At 38.3% G+C, this 19,860-nt stretch overlaps 1 protein-coding gene and 1 long non-coding RNA gene across 2 annotated transcripts; one reads left to right on the forward strand and one right to left on the reverse strand.

Annotated features, from left to right (window-relative positions):
- Positions 1-896: 896 nt before the first annotated feature.
- LOC124291015 lies at positions 897-12,654 on the forward strand. Its single transcript, XR_006902119.1, has 3 exons — positions 897-991; positions 6,086-6,088; positions 12,643-12,654. It is a non-coding gene; the product is annotated as an uncharacterized LOC124291015 (long non-coding RNA).
- On the reverse strand, positions 8,106-19,839 carry LOC124291014 (protein FAM219A-like). Its single transcript, XM_046727917.1, has 5 exons — positions 19,665-19,839; positions 15,711-15,783; positions 10,118-10,208; positions 9,061-9,129; positions 8,106-8,731 (listed from the first exon to the last, which is right to left on the reverse strand). Exons 1-5 carry the CDS (start codon positions 19,731-19,733, stop codon positions 8,536-8,538), a joined length of 498 nt encoding a protein of 165 aa, XP_046583873.1. The 5' UTR covers positions 19,734-19,839; the 3' UTR covers positions 8,106-8,535.
- Positions 19,840-19,860: the final 21 nt, after the last annotated feature.

A 19,860-nucleotide genomic window follows, 5' to 3' on the forward strand; every position in this document is an offset into this window, starting at 1 on the left:
TATTCATGGTAATATGAAAGAATTGTGGTCTTTAACTTTTGTGTAGCATACACACAGATGCCTCCAACATCAGGTCCCAGTCTAAATAAACTATCCATTACATTACACCACTATACTGAGACTAACAAACCCTAGTAGAAGGTCCCAACATTGCAACAGTAGCATGGTCAATCATCAGATCAGAGAGTCTGATTGAATAAATAGCTAACATTTGCAATGCATAAAGTGTCCATCTCAATTAACAAGTTAAAAATCTGGCCTGGAAGGTTGTAAAATATATCCATCATAAAGGACAGACATTTGTGCTTGATTAGATAAGCTTGTGTGGCAGCTAAAGCTATTCCATGACCAGCAGAGACTTGTATTATGATGAACATGTTTCCAAAAAGCAGAATTAATAAACATGTGTTCAGCTGTTGTTTAATACCTTGGTTCACTAAAAGGGAATTTCCTTCAGAAGCAGCATGATCCCGTACCTTTGAGATTCAAGCATTTACAAGTGACATGTCCAACAACAGAGGTGAAGAGCTGTAACCAGGCAAACATGGTACTATGAGGTACCACAATATTACATTCCATTATCAAAGGGACAGGAATCAAATAATTTTAAGCCAAAATGGCCAACTAATGTTTCAGTGGTCTGTATTCTTGTACATAAAATCAGAAAATGTTATTTCAAACTTTTCTTCATGCCATTAAGTAACATGAACTCATGATTCCATGACTTGACAACACATTTGTGTGATGCCCTGAACTTAAATGAATTGTAACACAGGAGAAAACAGTTGAAAGACCTGATGCTGGTAAGCAACATTGAACAATGATCAGGATGAAGATGTATCTGTTTACAATTTGTACCCATGCATGGACTACATACCTTTGTCATGCATGAGAACTTCTGCAGGAAAAAATGTTTGGTGGATTAACCATGATAAGCACAATCTACCACACCCCTTCTGTCCTTGCAATCTCATCAAGATTTAATTTTTGAGTAAAATTGATATTTTATACTTATCCTGACTCATGCTCTTTTGCTTGTCTCCTTCCTCTTGCTAACATAGTGGAACACTTGTATCTCCCTAATTGAAGTTCCCTTCAATGTAAAATCACTAATTAGTACACCACGAAGTTACCTCCCTTCCACAAGCTGCTGAACCAGGGCTTCACCTCTACCCATGTGCCTCACTCTCCCTCATATACTGAGCCCAACATTTGAATTTACAGGAAATCCAAAGTGTTATTTGGGAGGATGGGAGGGTTGATTCATGAGTCAGGATAAGTATAAAATATCAATTTTACTCAAAAAATTACATATTTTTCCTTATCCTGACTCATGCTCTTTTTGCTTGTAGAATCCAACAGAGCCGGAGGTGGGAATATATAATACTTTGGATTTTAATAATTAGTGATTTGAACTGTGATGATTGTAATAACCCTATGGGAACTTCATAAAGGCATTGAACTGATGAATTCTGCTGCCAGCTTATCAGCTGCCATATAGAGGTTATTACAATGTACTTATTATGATAAGTATATATAATATTAATACAATGCTTAAGACTAATAGACTTAAGCTTGTTAATATGCTAGTATAAACTCCTTAGAGTTTGTTAGCTAAAAAATACTTTAAGATATAAACATAGCACTAAGCTTAAAATATGATTAATTTTAAGCTAATTATATAATAACAAACCCTCTTTAGGGTTTGTTAGTTAAAATATTTATATGATATAGACAGTGCTGAGCTTAAGATATGAATAAGCTTAGCTATATATATAACAGCAAACTTTGTAGAGTTTGTTAGCTAATACATTTTTACAATATGAGTATAGTATTGTGCTTAAGATATAATTATCTTAAGCTACATATATAATAGCCAAACTTAGTAGAGTTTGTTAGCTAATATATTTTTACAATATGAGTATAATACTGTGCTTAAGATATAATTAACTTAAGCTACATATATAATAGCCAAACTTAGTATAGTTTGTTAGCTAATATATTTTACAATATGAGTATAGTACTGTGCTTAAGATATAATTAACTTAAGCTACATATATAATAGCCAAACTTAGTAAAGTTTGTTAGCTAATATATTTTACAATATGAGTATAGTACTGTGCTTAAGATATAATTAACTTAAGCTACATATACAATAGCCAAAAACTCTGTAGAGCTTATTAGCTAATAGATTTATAATGTAACCATAGTACTAAGCTTAAGATATGATTAGACTTAAGCTAAATGTATATAGCAAAAACTCCTTAGAGTTTATTAACTAATATACTTTTATGTTATAAACATAGTACTGAGCTTAAGATATGATTAAACTTAAGCTATATATATATAATAGTAAAACTCCGTAGAGTTTGATAGCTAATACATTTTATTATGTTGATTTAGACCTAGTATTGAGCTTAAGATATGAAGTAAACCTTAAGCTAAATATATAATAGCAAAAAACCTTTTAGAGTTTTAATAGCTAATATACTTATATGGTATCAACATAGTATTGAGCTTAAGATATGAAGAAACCTTAAGCTACATATGTATAGCAAAAACTCCGTAGAGTTTGTTAGCTAATACATGATATAATGTAACCATAAAGCTTAAAATATGATGAAAACTTAAGCCCAATATATAATAGCAAAAAACTCTTTTAGAGTTTTGATAGCTAATATACCTATATGCTATAAACATAGTACTGCGCTTAAGATATGAATAAGCTTAAGTTACATATATAATAGCAAAAAACTCCATAGAGTTTGTTAGCTAATACATGTTATAATGTAACCATATTGCTTAAGATATGATGAAACTTAAGCCAAATAGCAAAAGCTCTTTAGAATTTGTTAGCTAATATAGTTATATGATATAAACATAGTACTGAGCTTAAGATATGAATGAGCTTAAGCTACCTATATAATAGCAAAACTCCGTAGAGTTTGTTAGCTAATGTATTTTTACAATATGAGTATAGTACTATGCTTAAAATATACTTGACTTAAGCTACGTATATAATAGCCAAAAAAAAACTCTGTAGAGTTTGTTAGCTAATGCATTTATCATGTAACCACTGTGATGATAAAAAACGAGCTTAAGCAAATTATATATAGCATGAAGCTATTTAGTACTGTTATAAGATAAGTAAAAATCTGTAAGATTGACTTATCTTCTCCGAGGAACTGTCAACTGTTGTGCAAGGACCATGGGATCAAATTGGTGGATACCTGAGATGTCCTCGGTGGTGATATCTCTCAGATAATGGTTGGCAACCACCATATCGGATCTACAGTAATAAACCCTTCATTATTTCAAATAACATTTGTGTAGATGAAATTGTAGAAGTTAGCGCTCTAATATCAAGAGTATTAAAGCTCATGGAGGGTCGGATTAGGTCCATCTGTCTTGTATGCACGTAGTATGACAGTTCTGATCCAAACGGAGATATAGTACGTGAGACTACACTCTGCGTAAGTTGATGATAGAGGAAAAAAAATCTGTTGTATTTTTCTTCCCTGTTTGGTTTGGTGGAGATAAATTTACAGTGCTCTTGCTGGCCAGCGTGATAGCATCATCGTATCATGGAGTCCAAGTATGTCATCCAGGCATGTTCATAAACCTCACTTGTGAGGTGTTGTAGCACTATATTCATATCCCCAAGTTGGTACGTGAAACTTCCGTTTATTCTCCAAACAGAAACTTAGTAGGTTTACTAACCATCTAGTTGTGTTAGTAGCTTGATGATGAAATTCAGGTGTAGTCTGAAACGCTGTGGATTTCGATCCACTTGTATCACGTCGTCTAGGTAAATCGTTGCGATGTCCTTGACGATGTATGTGCACAACCGGGAGTTTGTGTCCTCGATGAACTTTATGTAAAATCGCCTGACTGCTGTGCCCTTGTCTAAACTTGACAGGGGAGGTCTCTAACCTGAAGAAAGCAGCCTAATCCTGAAGGTTCAGGTTAACTGGGCTGTAAGGAGGCTTGCTCGTTCATTGATATAAAGTTGTCACTTGCAACCTATGTCTTGAACTGTGAACTATGCTCGACCTCTGTGTAGGGCGTTGTTCATCGGGGTCCAATCAGAATAAGGCATTTTGATTCTGTAGAGTACCCGCGCTGTGATGTCACCGGTGTAGCAGGAAAAGGAACCTTGTATAATATAGTGCCGTCGTTGATATTAGAACAATCGTCGGTCTTCATCGTAACTTCCCGAAGTTACCCGAGTGACCACGTGTTTCGAGGATTAATGGTAAACGCGCGAAAGCTTCGGCGCAAAATACCTCGCTCTGTAATATTAATGCTGGGTAGGTTATTTTCCTGGCTGTCGTGAAAGTGCTTCAGTTTTGAATATAATTCCGACTTCTTTATATATAAAGGTACAATAACTTGTAAGTTGTCAGCTTGTAGACTGTATACATGAATGTATCGTCATAATTGTAGAATTAAAGCTGAATTTGTTGTACATATTTCTTCTCAGAAATGTTGACGATTATGAGTTATACTCGCTGTAACAAGGCTGCTGTTCAATTTCGATATTGAATTGTCTGCAGATATGCGTAATGGTCACGCATGTAGATAATCGTATCGTCGTCCGGGATTGCATATACTAGCAATTTATACGGAATAGTTGATTTCTGTGAAGATCTATGAAACGTCGTTGACAAATTAATACAGCGACGTTCTGTGTTGTAAATAGCCTGTGCAATTGTCTTCGCGTAGGCTTATAGACGGCATCTGGCATACAGTTGATAGACAACTTATGCGATGTCTTGAACGGACTGAGGAGTAGCTATATATGACGAGTGGCTAGTATATGGAGACCTTGGAGGAGACTTCCTCGGTGAACGCCGGAGACTGCACGAAGCCTCGAAGTATCCCTTCTAGATCTACTGGTGAAGTAGACTTGAGTTACTTAGCCTTCGCGACCTTCGCGAAGGTATCGAGTCAAAGTCCGATTAGAATATATATATATATATATATAAGAGCGCTTGCTTCGCGAATGGCCTCTGTGTTTAACAGGATGTGGGGTCGGCGAAGCGCTACTCCTCCGCGACGTCCCTTGTAGCTGGTGAGGCTCTAGCTCCTTCGCGGAGGCGGCCTGGGACTTGCTGGTTCTGCATAAGTAGGGCCGAGTGGATCATCTTATCATTTTCAGAAGTCGTGTTACGAAATCTGGCGATAAGTGTCTCAATGATCGTTCTAGATCTATTTAGGCCAACGAACATACGTCTCGTCATGGATTCAACTGAACCAATTTACGATTGTAGTTCTTATTGTTGATATCGATGATCAACTTGTAGTTTTCATCGATGTCTTAAGCATTGAAGAAGGGGTCCATGTTGTGCGTGGAAAACTTCTAGGCGTGAAAGTTCGGCAATTATGGTGTCTGAACTTTTGTGGCTTTATGGGATGCTATGTCTAGATTCTGTGCTACCGCAGCAATCGGGTCGATCGGAGGTAGGGTGATAGCATCTGCGTCGTCTTCCTTCATCAGGTATGTCTGCGTCGTACTGCCACTCTAGGAAGGTGATGTAGACTTGTGTGCAGACTTGTGTGGTAACCTGTGAGGCGATCGATGTGGTGATGTACGAGGAGATCGGAGACTATTGACAGCTTCGCGAAGCTCTTGAGTAGTCCCTTGACTCTGTTAAATGACGATCTATATTCGGGTGTCCTTCCCGAGTGCCTTCGCGAATGCCTTCGCGAACGCCTTCACGAACGCCTTCGCGAACGCCTTCGCGAAGCTTCCTCTGCGTTCGGTGCTGGGGAACGGCGATTTGAGCTTCGCGAAGGCTTCCGTGAGGTCTGGTGGCTGAGTCTGCATCTAAGGATGAAGCCGAGGAATGTGATGATCTATCCCGCCTTCGCGAAGGCCTTCGCGAAGGCTGTACATCTGGGTCCTTCGTCAAGGTGGTCTGCGACTTCCTTCGCGAAGGCTGCATCGTCTTGGCTGCTACGTTGACTGGAGGTGCCTCTAGAGTGTTGTTCTGTTGGAGCCTTCGCGAAGGCTCGTACTCTGGGCTGGCTGCTTCTCCAGTTTGTAGTGACCCTCCATCACGACCATGATTTGCCGTAGTAGCTCGTCTGGGATGGTCTGCGACGAAGTAGTCGGTGCCATCTCTGCGCTGTTAGTGGTGGGGCCCTCAGGTAAGTCGTCTGACATCAGTGTAGAGACATCAGGCTGCATGACGATCTCTGCTGATGTCATTGTAGCTGTCACCGGGTCGCTACTTGTCTCATACGTCGGGATGATGATCGGCTGATCATCGTAGAGGCCAAGTTCAGCGGCTGGAACAATCTCGCTGAGAAAGTCCTAGTAGACTTCGCTGAATTCCCCTCAGAGGTCGACGCTGCCCTGGGGTGCTAAGTCTCGCGCTGGAGTGTTGGTAGCGACGGGACCCTCAGGAAGATCATCGAATGTTGATCTGCGCTGACATCACTGTTGCCGACATCAGTCATTCTTTGATGTACATCAGGAATGATGATCGGCTGATCATCATACAGGCCCAATCTGCGATGAGAACAATCTCGGCTGAGAAAGTTCTAGTAGACTTCGCTGAATACCCTCAGTGCGACGAAGGGATGTCTGGGGAAGCAGGACGCTTCTTGGAGGCGGCGGACTACGCCCCACTTCCACCATTCTAGCGGAAAACCAGACGGGAGGGGGTCACCAACAGCAGTAGACTGGCGAGGGGTTCAGGTGTATCAGTCATGCTAGACTCTGCATAATGACCTATCTGCTGCGCGTCTCAAACGCAAAAGTAATTATTTATTAAAGGTAGAATTGGATAAATTAGTATCGCAACTGCAACGTGAATCACATGAAACATGGCGCGAGTACAGCTAGGGCATATTAAATGCGGATCAGCAGCAGAATAAAAACGTAATGTGCAACAGTACAGAATTTTATCAACGTAATCCACTGCAACAGCACGGGCCCCGTGCATAAACAGTAGAAACACCGACTAAATATCAATATATAATTGTTGAAAGATACTAGCTAAACCTCTATAGATCTCTATACGAGGTAACTAACTAAACATAATCAAAGGATATAGTGTGTCGGGAGACACAGGCGCTCTCACGTCCAGCTCACTGGGCGAAGAAGGAGAGAGTGAGGCACATGGGTAGAGGTGGCGCCCTCGTTCCCGCGCTTGTGGAAGGGAGGTAACTCGTGGTGTACTAATTAGTGATTTTACATTGAAGGGAACTTCAATTAGGGAGATACAAGTGTTCCACTATGTTCGCAAGAGGAAGGAGACAAGCAAAAAGAGCATGAGTCAGGATAAGGAAAAATTATGTGGTTCAGAAAAAAATATGTCTCCTAAAATAACAGATGAGTGAAAGGAGTTGAAATTTATTGACACCATGTGCAAGGAATTACCTAAAGATTGCCCAATGCATACATTCTGGTTATATGTACAGTATTGTGAGTGTGGATGTAGATTTGACAACACTTGGTGCCAATGTTTCTGAGTTGATCCCACACAAAATACAGTGTACAATGTTGGGTCTGGTTTGACAAAGTGATCTTAGCTCTATGATAGTAGTGATGGTATGGGAGATATGATTGTCTTAGCGCTAAGATCACTTTGGGCAACCGGCCATGTATTTTAGCAGAGAAGATTGTACAGCTGGGAGCTAGATGACCATTTGTACATCTGCAGCTCGATATTAATCAACCACACACATCAGTGACTCAGCTGACAAATCACTCAATCATTACTGGCTAAACATAGCTGAATCTTATAAATAGATGACAGGTAGAGATGGGTGCACACATCTATATGTTATCTGCACAGCTTGAACAACTGACACAGTTGAATCACTGACAGATGACAGATATATATAGGTGCACACAGCTGAATCATTTACACAGCTTGAATGAGTGAGTGAGTGACTTTAGTTTTACGCTGCTTTTAGTAATATTCCAGCAATATCACAGAGGAGGACACCAGAAATGGGCTTCACACATTACACAGCCTGAATCACTGATGCAGCTGAATCACTGACGCAGCTGAATCAGAGACAGCTGACACATATACATAGGTGCACACAGCTAAATGATTGACACAGGTTTAACCATTGACACAGCTGAATAAATGACAGGTATAGCTGGGTGCACACAGCCAAATAATTTATACAGCTTCACTACGGCTACAGTTACAGCTGTTCATGGCTGAATCATTAATGACGATTTCCATGGGCAGATGAAAAACACAGCATAAGCTGGTGGACACAGCTGAAAGAGCTTAAGCCGCTTGACATACGACACGGCCGATGCTGGGTAGACAGTCTCCACGCCGACACAGAAATACTAAGCTGTAAACGAAGCTCTGTCAACAGCAAAAAGCTGGGCAAGAATCAACATCATCTTCTGGCTGACAGCAACAACAGTATGATTGGGTCCAACAGCTTAGCTGTTCTCATGCTAAGGCAGATCATCATAGTTACCGCTGGGCCATCGTCTGACACAGCTTAAAGCTATGTAGTCATGTGCTATATCCATGCTACTGTATGACAGTGTCGTCACTGAATGACACAGCCCGGTTGTTGATGAAGCTGACAGCATGTACATCTCTCGTTAAGAGGGCGTGGTGGTATCAAATCAAGGTCTTCGTCATCAGGTTCAAGGTCAAGGTTGTAACCGTCTTTAATTAATTGGGCAGTAATTTCCTTCTGAGCAGTACGACTTGTCTGTGGAAGATCAAACTCATCATCCTCACTGAAACAAGAAAATCATTCTGTGACAGGACTTTCCAACATCTACCATCATGAAGTGACTATTTCGTTGTCTTCTCAACTGAGTAAGGAAAACTGAAGTTGCTGAACTTGAACTATTGTTCGATAGTTTGATATATATCGTAAGACACAAACAAGACCAATAAATCATCAAGTCAACATCCGACAAACCTTGTCTGAATGCACAAAACACATACTACAATGCCACACAGGTACATGACAGAAATACTATAGCGTTACCAATTTCATGGAAATTATTAACTTGATAATGATAGTCATTGTTCCCACACAAGTCTTCAACATGGTACTCACCTGTCTGTTACTATAGTAACTAGAGGCTGCTGATCTGGATTGAGAGGTTTCATCTCTGGTACTGTCACCCTGCATCAAACAAACAACATTTCAATACAAACTGCATCAAATCATACACATAGGAACAACCTGTTCTGGTCTTTGCTTCTTTGCTGCACTCAGCATGGTTTCACCTGTAAATTGATAGCCAGGACCAGACATTCCACAGACTGCAATGGTGAACAGCAATTCACAATATATAACATAAGGGTATGACATGCCATAAATATAGTACCGTATATTACCGTAGATAAGCCGACCCCATAGATAAGCCGACCTCCAAACTTGACCCTTAAAATCAGTGTCAAAATGGTATGTTTCGTACATAAGCCGATCCCCACGATGGTAAATATTTTTAATCCATTGGCTTAACTCTCACAATAAAACATTCCAGCATTCCACATTGGATCCATCCAGAATATTTGAATGGGTGAATATTGGGTGTGTGATGATGATTCTTGAGGAAGAGCTTGTGAATGACTCCTCCCAAAATGTATGTACAAAGTAAGTGGACAACCCCACCCCCTACACACGTCATGTACAAAATCAATGACCTTCCAAAATTTCTAAGCATGATTTTAAACATAGTAATGTACAAAATTGCTGACCTCCCCTAGCTCCCCAGAACAAAATGGGTGGAACACCCCCCACGCCCAAATCATCATCACCCCCTAGCCATAAATTATGAACGGTCCCTAACCCATGCTTGTCGTAAGAGGCGACTAACGGGACCGGGTGGTCAGGCTTGCTGACTGGGTTGACACATGTCATTGTATCCCAATTGCGTAGATCAATGTTCATGCTGTTAATCACTGGACTGTCTGGTCCAGACTCCATTATTTACAGACTGCTGCCATATAGCTGGAATATTGTTGAGTGCAGCGTTAAACTAAACTCACTCACTCCAAACTCACCCATCATTCAAACTACCACTAGTGTGTAGTGTCAAATTCACAGTTAGCATGTCTAGGCTTAAAACATTTTGACGTATTTCAAAAACTTGAATGCTGACACTCACCTGCTCCTCGGAAGGAGGAAGGATCTTTTTGGCTGGTGTTCTATAGCAGCAGCTTGGGCCTGGGCTTTCTTGGCCAGTTCCCTTTGCTTTTCTGAAACACACGATACATGCTCTAATTACATCTGGGGGACAGCTTTGAAAAATGATATCAAATCGCATGTACAAACTAACAGATATTGAGATGCAACATCATTGAAACAGTTTTGAACGGAAAGAAGAATTTCTAAGTAGTTTTACGTGGCAAATGGATTGGCCAAAATATATATCCTTACAGCAAGTTCAGATCACAAGTACAAGACGTTTATAATATTAATCAATGTTGATTAGATAATCAGTGATCTAACAGTGTCTATTCTAGAACTTAAAAGCGGGGAGGTATTTGTCCCCTATCACGTAAAAAGGAGAGGGGTGGGGGTGGGGGTGGAAAAAGGAGAGGGTAATACCACCAGTATTACTGTCTTTCAAAATAATGTACCTGCAACTTCATGTGAATAAAGAATAACAAACAATATGAAATTTGTTTTATTAAGGTGAGTTCTTTTTCTGTAAAGATTGAAATGATTATGAACCACTTATTCAAAAGACTGAACAAGATTCTTTGAAATTCACATCTTTAAAACTCTATTCAACACTTACATATAATTTGAAATTGGTCTGCATCCTGTCCACTCAAAGTGAAGTTCAGAACTTCTGATTCAGATTCTTACATATTGAAAACAAATCTTTGAAAGATCCTCCTTTGCTTTTTGGTTTTGAATTCCTCAAGAGCCTTGCTGGCATCAAAGATTGAAAGAAGGTGGGCCCTCAATACTTATTATCATCAACTCTCTGGGTGCCTTCTCACTCAGTTTGTTTCTATATATGTTTTTATTATATTCTGACTTGAGAAACCATGTTCACAAACTGAGTCAGGGACTGGGGTTGGTCTCAGGGTTTTGCTTGCCTTTTGATTTACACATGTCTTACCAGACGTATCAGTCTGGGAAGATGTGGCTGTCGCTTTCTCAATGGTATTTTGTGCAAAACAGTTGGTTATTTTCATTCTTTTGCGCAACATTATTCACACCAAATTACCACAAACTGTTGTAAATAAAATTTTTGTCTGCCTTTGTCGTCTGCATTACTTCAAGTGATAATATTATTTGATTTCGAATAGTGGTGGTCAGATTAATTGAAATAATCGAAGATTGGTCGCAATGACTAAACGACCAAGCAATCAATCATGTTTTCACATAATCGAACACAAACAATTTTGGAACACTTGTTTGCATTAACAATATTTTTCACAAGGTTTGTTTTGTCTGTTACATTTCATAAGCACTACTAGCTCGTTCCAAGTCATGATTGAATTTATCTTAAAGAGTCCAGGTAATTTATGTTCCTAACATATCAGTCATCCTGTAAAGATGCGAAATTTGCAAATGAATTTTGTGCAATTTGCCCCCCAAAAAACTGAAAGAACTACATGTTTTGTCTTTGTTTTGTGCATTAACAAACATAATCAGAGAATTTGATAAATGACTCTAACCAATTATTTTTGATGATTGATGGGTTGTAATGAACCAATCATCAATTATGAGATTTTAATCAATTCCCAACACTGATTTCGAAAATGAAACTAAAACTGTGTCTTAAAAGCGATATACAATATGCAATATGTTTAGAGTTCTTAATCTAAGGTTTTCAATTTATTAATTAATCAAATCATAATTTTATTGAATAGTTTGATTTATTTCTAACTGAAGGAAATGGAATTTCGTTTCCCCACAGTGCCGATAATGGATTTAACCAAGAGAGGTTACTCTGTTGTGTTTTCCTGTTGTTATCGATCCAATCAAACTCTGTGGCTGACATCAATTTCAAAAGATATTCCCAGTTAATATAAACCTTTTATGCATGGTTTTTTCAAAGGTAGGTAGGGATAAAATTATGATGTGCGACAGTTTGTGCTATGTTGTTTTTATGAGGGACGATTTGAAAATTATCAGTGCGAATCGTGCGTCCTAGAATAGACAATGATCGAATTATTCAAGTCCAATCTTTACAACAGTATTATTGCAGTTTGATATGCACCAGGTATCTAGTTCAACACTAAAATAACCAACATCAGCACCAAATAACGCCACAGAACGTAATTCTTTCATTACATTACACTCGCCCTTGTAGACTAACAACTAGTCTCGGAAGTGAACATAGTTTACAGTAAAAACAGTTCATTAAAAAAAATATATATATAATGAAAATGAGTCCTGAGGCTTTCTTCATTTTTAGAAACTATGGAAATCTAGACTTGCCACATATTCTTGACTTGCATGGGCGTTCTTGGATATATTTGTTTCAAGGTCTGTAATGTATGACAGACTAGAGTCCTTGAGGAGTATCTCTAGACTGGGTTGAGTGTAATTAACAGTATCAAACACTGATTCTGCTGTGACCTCATTGATGCCATTGGACATGCCAGTGTGTCATTACTGACCTCAATCTTATGGTATGTGCAAATTGTTTGTTTTCGTTACTTGACTGAGATATAAATGATTTGGTAATAATATTCAACAGTGTCTAAATTAAGCAGGAAAATCACCAACTCCTTGTCATGACCCGAGTTTTACTTGACACAGAAAAGGCTGTCCACTATAAAGACTATGCACAAATGTGCACATTGGATGCAGAAAAATGTATACATTGTGCTCCAGAGGGTGCACAATAACATTCATTGTACCAAATTCTTGACTTGAAATACAAGGTTCCTGTAACTGAAATGACTATGGCTCAGTACACCACACCATATCATGACAGTAAATGACCCTCACATATCCCACAACTACTCTTGAACAAGCTCAAGTTTGAAATTCTGATCAGAATGGTGAGGTGAGGTGAGGTGAAATTGGGTTTAACGTCGTGCTTGAGAATATTTCGCTCATATGACGACGTGCATGCGTGTGTATATGTATGTGCGGCTGCTTGTACTAGCTCAGACTTAAACTGGTTTTATAGTGCTAGCCTACTTAGATACCATGCCGCAGTGAAGCATACCCCACTCAGACACATTATGCTGACTCCGAGCCGACCAGTCCTTGTTGCACCCATTAATGCCGAGCGCCAGGCAGGGACCAACAAGTACCATATTGTAACGTCTTTTGGTATGACGTGGTCGGGGGTCGAACCTGCGACCTTCCGCTCTCCAGGCAGACCTCTAAGTCTAGCCACTACACCACGGAGGCGGTTCTGATCAGAATGGATGGAGGCAGATATTATAAAGAAAAACAGAACAGTGCCAATAGCACTGTATAGCATACAGTATTTCATGCCTTCCGAATGCTTATGTCATCAAATAAAGTAATCATGCGACAGAATTCTAATGAAAACATATCACAAAAAACGTGGGCAAATGAAATGTTGCTTAACAGTTACTACTTTGAACTTGTTCAACTCCTGATGTAAGATAGTCTGTCATACAGACCCTGTAAGAAATATATCCAAGAAATCCCATGCAAGTCTAGAATATGTGGCAAGTCTAGATTTTCACAGTTTCAGTTTCTGCAAATGAAGAAAATCTCAGGGCTCTTTTTCATCACATTTTATGATTATTATTTATGAAGTGTTTTTTTTCCTTCTGTAAAATATGTTCATTTCAGAGACTAGATGTTAGTCTAGAGGTAAGAGTGAACCAGTGAATGATTTTGTTTTATGCTGATTTTAGCAGGATTTCACCAGTATCATGACAAGGGACATCAGAAATGAGCTTCACACATTGTCCCATGAAGGGATTCAAACCCATGCCTTTAGCATGACAATTTATGCTGTAACCACCATGCTACCTCACCGACCCTTATGACAGAGGGGGCGGTGGGGTAGCCTAGTGGTTAAAGCGTTGGCTCATCACGCCGAAGACCCGGGTTCGAATCCCCACATGGGTACAATGTGTGAAGCCCATTTCTGGTGTTCCCCGCCGTGATGTTGCTGGAATATTGCTAAAAGCGGCGTAAAACCAAACTCAGTCAGTCAGCTTATGACAGAGATTTTGACAAACCAGCATCTTGATAAGCCATGAGCAAGATAAAACATTAGGTATGATGATGATGGCCCATTTTGGTCCCCTGGTAATCTCATAAAATAAATGTATTTTAAATGTAGAATTTAGGCTAGGAGCTATCAGTATCACTTGCACATTTGAAACATTTGGCATGATCAAATACAGAGGTCTGATTTGGGAGTAAGGTTTTACACCTCTTTTAGCAATATTCCAGCAATATCACGGCAGGAGACACCAGAAATGGGCTTCACACATTGTACAGGTCTGATTAGAGCAAAATATATCCACATATATTTCAATATAATACCCAGGGCTCCAGATAATTTTTGAACACCAGGAGTACGTACTCCTTATTTTTTTCAATATAGGAGTACTCGAAAACCGTAAGCCTACATTTAGAGTACTGAATGGAATTTGATGGAGTATCAGTAATCTTGTGTTTCGTTTCATATATGCACCACAACATTGCTAGTCTTGTGTAAACAGGTCAATGAACAATAAAACAATAGTTTTTCAGATAAATACGTCTGTAAATGATTCTAAGACTGTACACCATTGCCGTGGTGCGCTGCTATGTTTTCTAAATTATTTCCTACCGTATCGTGCAAATTTTTTATCCGTGCATACGCCGATACAGCCCTTATCTGGAGCCCTGATATCCTATAATATTTTTACTAGTTTTATACCATGAATATGTAATTGTAAGATTTGCTTCACTGACCTGCTGTGACCATGGTGATATAACTGGAATACTGATAAAAGTGACATTCCACCTGACTCAGTCTGTCACTCACTTGACGATGTAACAACCAACACATTGTTGGCTGTGATGATGTGCAAACAATCGCATCCTGTAGGGCTATCACTGGAGATAATAACTTTAAAAAGGGTAAACTAGGGCGGTTCTGGGGTGTGTGTATGACTGACTGTTCCACCTGAATATTTCACAGTTACATTACAGCGAACACACTTTGATGTTTCCATACACTTTCAAAGAGGGGTAGCCTCGTGGTTAAAGTGTTTGCTTGTCACCCACAAAATCTGGGTTCGATTCCCCACATGGGTAGAATATGTGAAGTCCATTTCTTGTGTATGCCATAGTCATATTGCTGGAATATTGCTAAAAAGCGATGTAAAACCTTACTTACACAGTACACCTTATAGTTGACATCATTACTTACAGAACAAAAGAGCACAAGACATTTTCCATTTGTTTTGACTGGTTATCTAGTTGTGAGGTACATCTGCCTTTTATTCCCCTAATAGGTAAACTGTAGTGTGTACTAGAAATATTACCCATCAGAGAATTAGCTCTCCAAGATATCAATATATTTCATTCCCATAGATTACTGACAACTTTGACACCTTTCTGTGCTTTAGTGTTGACCTCACAGTTTAACAGTTGACAACACTTCTCATTCAGATTCATATAAGCACATCTGAAATTTCTGAATTTTGTTTTAAGAGTTTGACTCATTTCTTCATTAACACTGAGCTAATTGACCATAAGGCCCTGTCATACCGTATAATCATATTGATAAAGAAAAACTGTAAACTTACCTATTTTCTTCTGCAGTTCTGCTGCTTTCTTCAAAGCCTTGTAGGAGGCACTTTTTGTTAATGTGGACTCTGTCTGCAAACATGCATATAGACAATTACCATAAACCGGAATCAATCGCCTTTACAAAGACAACAAAAGAGTTGCAGAGAGAATGAAACTGTGACATAACATCTACAATATGAAGTCTTAACTATCTAAAGTCCAATGTGAAATTATGGAGAGCAGTTTGATGAACCTGATATGCCCTTAGGCATGGCAATAAAGTGCACTTCAGCCCATTCACCTACTCTGACTATGGTAGTAAAGGCAAGAGGGTTATCATAAACTTAGCTTGGAAGGTTCATTATGACCACGATGCCATAAAGTTAGTTGTGACATCTAAATCACATGTTATTTATTGAGTTGGAAATAATTAGTCATACTTTTAACTTCATCACCAATTGCCTCAGAATACTGTTTTATTGACCTTCTTCCCAGACAGCACTATGACAGACTGTAGACACATGATAGACTGTCTACAGGTTTAATGATAGTACATAACTTAAACCTTCTCTTTTTAAAAATGACGGCAGTTTGAGCAAAGAGACAATGATCAAACTCCATCTATAGAAGTGTTGTTGATATGAATAATACTGAGTGCCTCATCTTGAATACCAGATAGCACATGTATATTTATGTACAGGGATATAATTTAAGTTCTGTCTTTAATGGAAATCCAAACAAAAATAAACTTAAAAATTCTTTTATACTAAAATCTGCCCATACTTTTATAATAAATTCGCATAGGTTTGATAAATGATTAATGATGTTCAAAATGCAGGTTGCTTGCTTTCCTATCATGCTGCATATTATTTAATATTTGTTGTATTCATGTATTAATGTAATGGAGAGGTATTCAAATAAGCCATTACAGCCTGTTTATCGATCCTTGTTCTATTTATTTTGAATAAAATATGTTTACACTGAATATCTGTAGAAAGAAAGTAAACTTGTTGTACCATGTTTAACCATGTGTGAAAAGATTAGCTTGATGAAGCATAGAATAGAGCGGACTTTGTCCGACTTGCATGGACACTGTGAATCATAGCTTTAGTCTTTTAACCTGCAGCAATGAATAACAACAACAATCAAAATAAATTAAATTGGCCTTAAGCTTGAATAAACATGACAGATTTTAGACAATATGACTCAAGGCCGATGACAAAGGTATCTTAGAGGTAATTAAGTAATTAAGTAATCTAGTGCCTGTCAAATACTTAATTACAGTAATTCTTGAAACTTGTGAACAGCTATAACAGTACATTAGAGCTTGGACTCAGTTTCTTGTTAACTGGTTAATCTGTTCTTAGCATGGCTTGTTTCTTAAGTTCTTGTTTAAAATTCAGTAATTGATAATCATATACAGTTATAATGGTATTAATGATTAAGTGTGGCCACTAAGGATCTACAACAGAGATACTGATTATAATGTTTGAGAAATAAACACCTTACATGCTTTTTCACTTCTAAATGCAGTAACATGTTTGAAATTAATCAGTGAAAAGGTAGTAGCCAGGGTTCTATTGCCCTAGATCAAGCACTTATGGACATCTTTGAGTGGCATTTAGAAGCTTGTATGATGAACAGGAACGATTTTTTTGTGGATAGGCAACTTCTTTATTGCAATGGAAGCAACGTTTCGGTGTAGATGTTAATACCATTATACTTCACTTGATATATAACAATGCAAGCATTACACCAAAATGTTGCATACATTGCAATAGAGAAGTTGTCTATCCATAAAAAATTATTCCTGTTCACATTAATCACTTGTTCTTAAAGTTCCAATTTGGAATGACCCCCACCAAGAGACATAAACAAATCACAATTTTGCTCTCTGTAATACAATCCGTTAACACTATGAAAGTAGCCTCTTCAACAAAACATGTTTCCAAAGGCTGTAGGTGAATTCGTAACCAAAACCGGTTCGTAGACGTGGAAATCCGGTGGATATTGTAGACGGATTGAGCGGTGAATTCGTAGACGTTATTAAAATGGGAAAAGTTCATCCTCAATGATGAAGAAAATCGACGAAAAGTGTTTGCATTTTGTAAAATAAATAAAATATATCAGGTAAGTATGATCGGCGGTGAAAATATCCTTAAATAATAAAATATGCTTCACAGTGGTCCATGTCACAAATTCCGACAAATCATAGGCCGCTAATATTAAATTCAGTTGTGTAAAATTAAAAGATATGTATTAGGTAAGTATCGTCATTCAACGTTTAACTCACGAGACCAGCAGAGAAGTAGCAGAAAACACTTCTTAAGAAAACACTTACATCTCCCACACAGAGTACTTTCGCAATCAAAACAACTCACCACTTCCTAATTAACATTCACAACAACTCAGTGAAACCTGTTAATCCTCCCACAACAATGAAAACTGTCGGAAATTCTAGACAAGATCACGGAAAATATTCGTTCACTCTTCAATCACATTTTCTTGTGTCCTCAGCTGCCCTTAGTTTCGTATCACTGAAAACAAAGCATACGGGAAAATATTCATTCACAATTTCCTTGAGTCTTTAGCTGCCCTTAGTTTCGTATCACTGAAAACAAAGCATAACAACTTCGTTATAAACATTCTAAGTAACATCTAAGTAAAAATCAAACTTAATATATACTATATATTCAATTATTTATACACGTCTACGAAATCACCGTCTACGAACCGGTTTTGGTTACGAATTCACCGCGTCTACGAACTGGTTTTGTCTACGAAATCACCGTCTCCCTTTCCAAACAGTCAAACACTTCTGTTGTAAGAAAGGGTAATTTGCTGGGAACAGACACAATAATGACAACAACACATGTAGTCATGTAGCAATCAGTAAAGATAATCATGGTAAAGTGCATTTCATTTTCGGTCTAAAACGTAAACTTCTCTCAATCAATCTGATATTATGCATGAGACACTGTAGAATTATCAACATCATCAATGTACAAACTGCACATGCTACAGTCAATGAGTGGTTTGGCAACAACGCACAGTCAGCTTACAACTGTGTAACTTACATGGGTTTAGGCTAAAACGTCACCTGGCAAAAACGGCACCATTTGGACATAACGGAACCTCGACTTGGCGAAAATGGCTACAAATCTTATGGCGAAAACGGCAGCAACTAAAATCTTAAGGAGAAAACTAGTTTGTTATTAGATAATTGGATTGCAGAATGTTTAGATAGTAAATGCACCTACTATTATGTCTGAACTTAAGAACAACGATGTATTTTTATATTCAAGGATACGATGTGAAAACTACTTTATACAGTAAGTTATTTCAATTATGTATCCAGCTAATGGAACAATGTACTGGAGCGGCGTTTATATAAGCCACTAGGCTTGTTCGCCTATCCAGGTTTCTTTGACGAAATAAAAATATGTTTAAACCAAATACATCTACTGTGCCGACAGTGATTGGAAATGGGCATCCCATAGCCGATAATCGGATTGCAGAATGTTAAGATAGTAAATACATCTACTGTGCCGACAGTGATAAGGGTTTCATATGGTGAACGGTTAGTGACTTATCAATGAATGATCCTCACAGAACTTACCATGCACTTCATCAATCACAATATTTGGCACTATTGATACGCAAAACATTTAAACAGTGGACACATGTGATCAGTTGAAAACTTGAACCCAAACGAATACCAGCTGATTCCAGTGGTCTCAATTTGCGACTCAAATCATGTAAGATACTATTACGAAAAAAATGTTTAAATCCAGATACTGTTCATCATGATAGGAAATGAGTGGGCGTAAATATATGTATATGTTAGTGTCACACTGTCAATATGTTACACACAATTGCATCTACGCCTAAAACATGTAAATGCGAGCACTTCTCAATGAGCTGACAGATGAAACCTCCCAAACGAATGATGGTTGAGAGGTTGCACTCACCTTTGTATCAAAATGTCCATTCTGCGACTTCTGATCACTGTCAAAACCACTGTCTTCCATACTATCCATTGATGAAGATGGAATAATTATGTCTCAAGATAAATAACTTCATCAGCTGTCCAACATTATTATAAAGGCGAAGCTCTATTTCCGGTCTATATAGAACGCCATTTTAACGTGGATTCATGGGAAAAGA

This window comes from Haliotis rubra, unplaced genomic scaffold (assembly GCF_003918875.1).
Source record: "Haliotis rubra isolate DU_JTF1 unplaced genomic scaffold, ASM391887v1 Scf48, whole genome shotgun sequence".
NCBI lineage: Eukaryota > Metazoa > Mollusca > Gastropoda > Lepetellida > Haliotidae > Haliotis > Haliotis rubra.

Bases quoted from the DNA above. Each gene is read 5' to 3' on its own strand.
- LOC124291014 (XM_046727917.1), bottom strand. From the start codon at position 19,733: ATGGATAGTATGGAAGACAGTGGTTTTGACAGTGATCAGAAGTCGCAG. The intron at 10,209-15,710 runs GTAAGTTTACAG...CGTGTGTTTCAG, and splicing joins AGAACTGCAGAAGAAAATAG to AAAAGCAAAGGGAACTGGCC. The intron at 8,732-9,060 runs GTGAGTACCATG...TTCTTGTTTCAG, and splicing joins GTTACTATAGTAACAGACAG to TGAGGATGATGAGTTTGATC.